This window comes from Anoplopoma fimbria, chromosome 19 (genome assembly GCF_027596085.1).
Source record: "Anoplopoma fimbria isolate UVic2021 breed Golden Eagle Sablefish chromosome 19, Afim_UVic_2022, whole genome shotgun sequence".
NCBI lineage: Eukaryota > Metazoa > Chordata > Actinopteri > Perciformes > Anoplopomatidae > Anoplopoma > Anoplopoma fimbria.
Genome location: NC_072467.1, coordinates 28,936,582 through 28,941,077, shown reverse-complemented (window position 1 = coordinate 28,941,077; position 4,496 = coordinate 28,936,582). Strand labels below are relative to the sequence as shown.

At 43.3% G+C, this 4,496-nt stretch overlaps 1 protein-coding gene across 1 annotated transcript in view; it reads right to left on the bottom strand.

Moving 5' to 3' along the window:
• Positions 1 to 2,256: 2,256 nt before the first annotated feature.
• The window catches only part of mphosph6 (M-phase phosphoprotein 6), a 97,376-nt gene continuing 95,136 nt past the window's right edge, over positions 2,257 to 4,496 (bottom strand). Inside the window, exons 5-6 of the mRNA XM_054620536.1 lie at positions 2,802 to 2,902; positions 2,257 to 2,595 (exon numbers count right to left, since the gene is read on the bottom strand). Of these exons, the coding sequence (XP_054476511.1) occupies positions 2,466 to 2,595; positions 2,802 to 2,902 (231 nt within the window). The 3' untranslated portion in view covers positions 2,257 to 2,465. The remainder of the gene's footprint in view (positions 2,596 to 2,801; positions 2,903 to 4,496) is intronic.

Here is a 4,496-nt window from a genome sequence, read left to right as displayed (position 1 = left end):
AGGACACCACCTCGACAGCCAGCGGAATGATGACGTGATGACTATACATCTCATCATTGATCAGGTTATACATCTCATCATTGATCAGGTCATATTGATCAGGTTATCTCATCATTGATCAGGTTATACATCTCATCATTGATCAGGTTATACATCTCATCATTGATCAGGTTATACATCTCATCATTGATCAGGTTATACATTCAAACAGATTATACATCTCATCATTGATCAGGTTATACATCTCATCATTGATCAGGTTATACATCTCATCATTGATCAGGTTATACATCTCATCATTGATCAGGTTATACATCTCATCATTGATCAGGTTATACATCTCATCATTGATCAGGTTATACATCTCATCATTGATCAGGTTATACATCTCATCATTGATCAGGTTATACATCTCATCATTGATCAGGTTATACATCTCATCATTGATCAGGTTAAACATCTCATCATTGATCAGGTTATACATCTCATCATTGATCAGGTTATACATCTCATCATTGATCAGGTTATACATCTCATCATTGATCAGATTAGGGAGAGGGCCAGAGAACACTACGGAGTCCGACATCGTCTTTGCGTACGAACACACCGATTCCACGTTAACTTTAGTGACCTCCGAGCGACGTAATCGGGTGTCATTACCGCCGACGTGAATAACAATCGTACTGTATTTACGTTTAGCCTTAGCCAGCAGTTTCAAATGGGATTCTACGTCGCCTGCTCTGGCCCCGGGGATGCAGTTAACTATGGCCCCTGTCTTCACTAACTTCACGTTTCTCAGAATGGAGCTGCCGATCACCAGAGTTGGTTTCTCAGCGGGTGTGTGTATGTATATGTATGTATGTACAGTATATATATGTATATATATATGTATATATAGATAACTAGAGTTGGTTTCTCAGCGGGTGTGTTGCTGAGCGGGGAGAACCGGTTAGAACCGTGAGGCGGTTGGTGGTGACCCGTGTGCTTCGACATAGAGCGATGCTTCCTCCGGACAGTCACCCAGCCTCCCGGCTGCTCGGGGTTGCCGGGGACGGCTAGCAGGAGCTACGTCTGGTCGGCCCGCACCGACTACGGGGTGGGCTGGCTGACTGCAGGAGCTAACGACTGAGCTCTGAACTGAGCCTCTAACCCACTGAGCCTCTAACCCACTGAACCTCTAACTCACTGAGCCTCTAACCCACTGAGCCTCTAACTCACTGAGCCTCTAACCCACTGAACCTCTAACCCACTGAGCCTATAACCCACTGAGCCTCTAACCCACTGAACCTCTAACTCACTGAACCTCTAACTCACTGAACCTCTAACCCACTGAACCTCTAACTCACTGAGCCTCTAACTCACTGAACCTATAACCCACTGAACCTCTAACCCACTGAACCTCTAACCCACTGAACCTCTAACACTGAACCTCTAACCCACTGAACCTCTAACTCAACCTCTAACTCACTGAGCCTCTAACTCACTGAGCCTCTAACTCACTGAACCTCTAACCCACTGAACCTCTAACCCACTGAACCTCTAACCCACTGAACCTCTAACCCACTGAACCTCTAACCCACTGAGCCTATAACTCACTGAACCTCTAACACTGAGCCTAACTCACTGAACCTAACCCACTGAACCTCTAACCCACTGAACCTCTAACTCACTGAGCCTCTAACTCACTGAACCTCTAACTCACTGAGCCTCGCCTCCAACCTAACAAACAAACTACATTTGTTACATGAACCCTTATCAGTAAAGGAGGCAGAGGCATGGCTGAACATGAGACACACTGAGCAGGAGGGAGGAGAGAGGGAAGGAGAGAGGAGGAGAGCCATCGCTAGCTGCTAAGCTAAATGAGGCTAGCTAGCGTTAGCAGAACTGAACAACGTGTAAACTGTTGGTTTAAGCGGAAAGTCGCTGAATTAAGATGTGATATGAGTGTTCACGTGTTTTAAATGTAAAACAGATGATTAGCCGCTGTAATAAAGAATGTCACACAATTCACTAGTTTTCGCTGGAGCTGCGAAAAGCACGCCATCAACTACGCTGAGAAGCGGAAGTGAGGAACACGCTTACTGCAGTACGTCAGCACCTCGGAGAAGAATGTGTACTTTATGTGTATATTTAAATATATCAGGGTATTTAAACTGTTTAAAGGAGAAGTGAACATTAAAACATGGACTCTGAGCAGAAGAAGTGTTCTGTCCCTTTAAGAGCATTTTAAAGAACAGACATGAAGCACAATGGTGGAGCTATGGTTTAATGAAGGTCTCATCATCACTATGAACAGTTCATCACTGTTCATCACTGTTCATCACCTCAGAGACGTCTCTCCTTTAAAAACAGGATGTATAACATCCAACCTCCTGCTCACTGATCTCCTCTGAAGAGATTCTGCACACGAGTAAAAAATGATTATTTTGAGTCATTTCCATAAAAATAAAAAGAGTCCGTGGTCTTCAGTCCTGAGGCTTCATGAAGACTCTCTTGGTCTCGACCACGTTGTGGTTCATGTCCTCCTCTTCTGTCGCCGCTCGCTCCCGCTTCGTAGAAAACTTCTTCTTCATGCTTCGGACTAAACTCTCGTACCTGAAGGAGAAGAAGAAGGAGAAGAAGAAGGAGGAGGAGAAGAGTCAAACACAACGATGGTCACATGAAGCTCATCGTACTTTGTCCGTCTCAGTCTAAAGTCTAGTTGTTACAGATACAGTCGTCTACATGTGAGGAACAAAGATAAAGGTTCTTTAAAATAAGATCTCCGTTCTCTTCTAAAGAACCCAGAGCTCCTCTCGTACCTCAGAGCCATCTCTTCATCTGTGACGTCTGTCTGCATCCTGCTGATCTCCTCTTCTTCTTTCTCCTCTTCATCTCTTGGATTCATCAAAGCCATCAGTTTCTGTGAAACAACGCAGAACAAAGAGAACCGCCAGACATTTAAACAAAGGTTTATGTTTTAGTAATATTTAGTTAGTATTTAGTAATATATATATATATATATATACATACACACACACACAGCGGGTAAAATAAGTATTGAACACGTCACCATCTTTCTCAGTAAATATATTTCTAAAGGTGATATTGACATGAAATGTTCACCAGATGTCGGTAACAACCCAAGTAATCCATACATACAAAGAACACCAAACAAATAAGTTCAGAGATTAAGTTATGTGTAATAAAATGACACAGGGAAAAAGTATTGAACACGCTTACTGAAATGTATTTAATACTTGGTACAGAAGCCTTTGTTGGTGATGACAGCTTCAAGACGCCTCCTGTATGGAGAAACTAGTGGCATGCATTGCTCAGGTGTGATTTTGGCCCATTCTTCCACACAAACAGTCTTCAGATCTTGAAGGTTCCGTGGGCCTCTTCTATGAACTCTGATCTTTAGTTCTTTCCATAGAGTTTCTATTGGATTCAGGTCAGGTGATTGGCTGGGCCATTCTAGCAGCTTTATTTTCTTTCTCTGAAACCAATGGAGAGTTTCCTTGGCTGTGTGTTTGGGATCATTGTCTTGCTGAAATGTCCACCCTCGTTTCATCTTCATCATCCTGCTAGATGGCAGCAGATCTTTATCAAGAATGTCTCGGTACATTTTTCCATTCATCCTTCCTTCAATTATATGAAGTTTGCCAGTGCCGTATGCTGAAAAACAGCCCCACACCATGATGTTCCACCTCCAAACTTCACTGTTGGTCTGGTGTTTTTGGGGTGATGTGCAGTGCCATTTGACCTCCAAACATGGTGTGTATTATGGCCTCCAAAGAGTTCCATGTTGGTCTCATCTGACCAGACTATATTCTCCCAGTATTTCACAGGCTTGTCTAAATGTTGTGCAGCAAACTTTAAACGAGCTTCAACATGCTTTTTCTTCAGCAGTGGAGTCTTGCGTGGTGAGCGTGCATACAGGCCACGGCGGTTGATGCATTACTTATTGTTTTCTTTGAAACAATTGTACCTGCTGATTCCAGGTCTTTCTGAAGCTCTCCACTAGTGGTCCTTGGCTCTTGGACAACTCTTCTGATAATTCTTTTCACTCCTCTGTCAGAAATCTTGCGAGGAGCACCTGGTCGTGGCCGGTTTATGGTGAAATGATGTTCTTTCCACTTCCGGATTATGGCCCCAACAGTGCTCACTGGAACATTCAGAAGTTTAGAAATCCTTCTGGAACCAATGCCATCAGTATGTTCTGCAACAATAAGGTTGTGAAGGTCTTGAGAGAGCTCTTTGCTTTTACCCATCATGAGATGTTTCTGGTGTGACACCTTGGTAATGAGACACCTTTTTATAGGCCATCAGTTGGGACTGAACCAGCTGATATTCATTTGCACTGACAAGGGGCAGGACTGCTTTCTAATCACTGATAGATTTCAGCTGCTGTCTTGGCTTTCCATGCCTTTTTGCACCTCCCTTTCTTCATGTGTTCAATACTTTTTCCCTGTGTCATTCCATTTTATTACACATAACTTAATCTCTGAACTTAT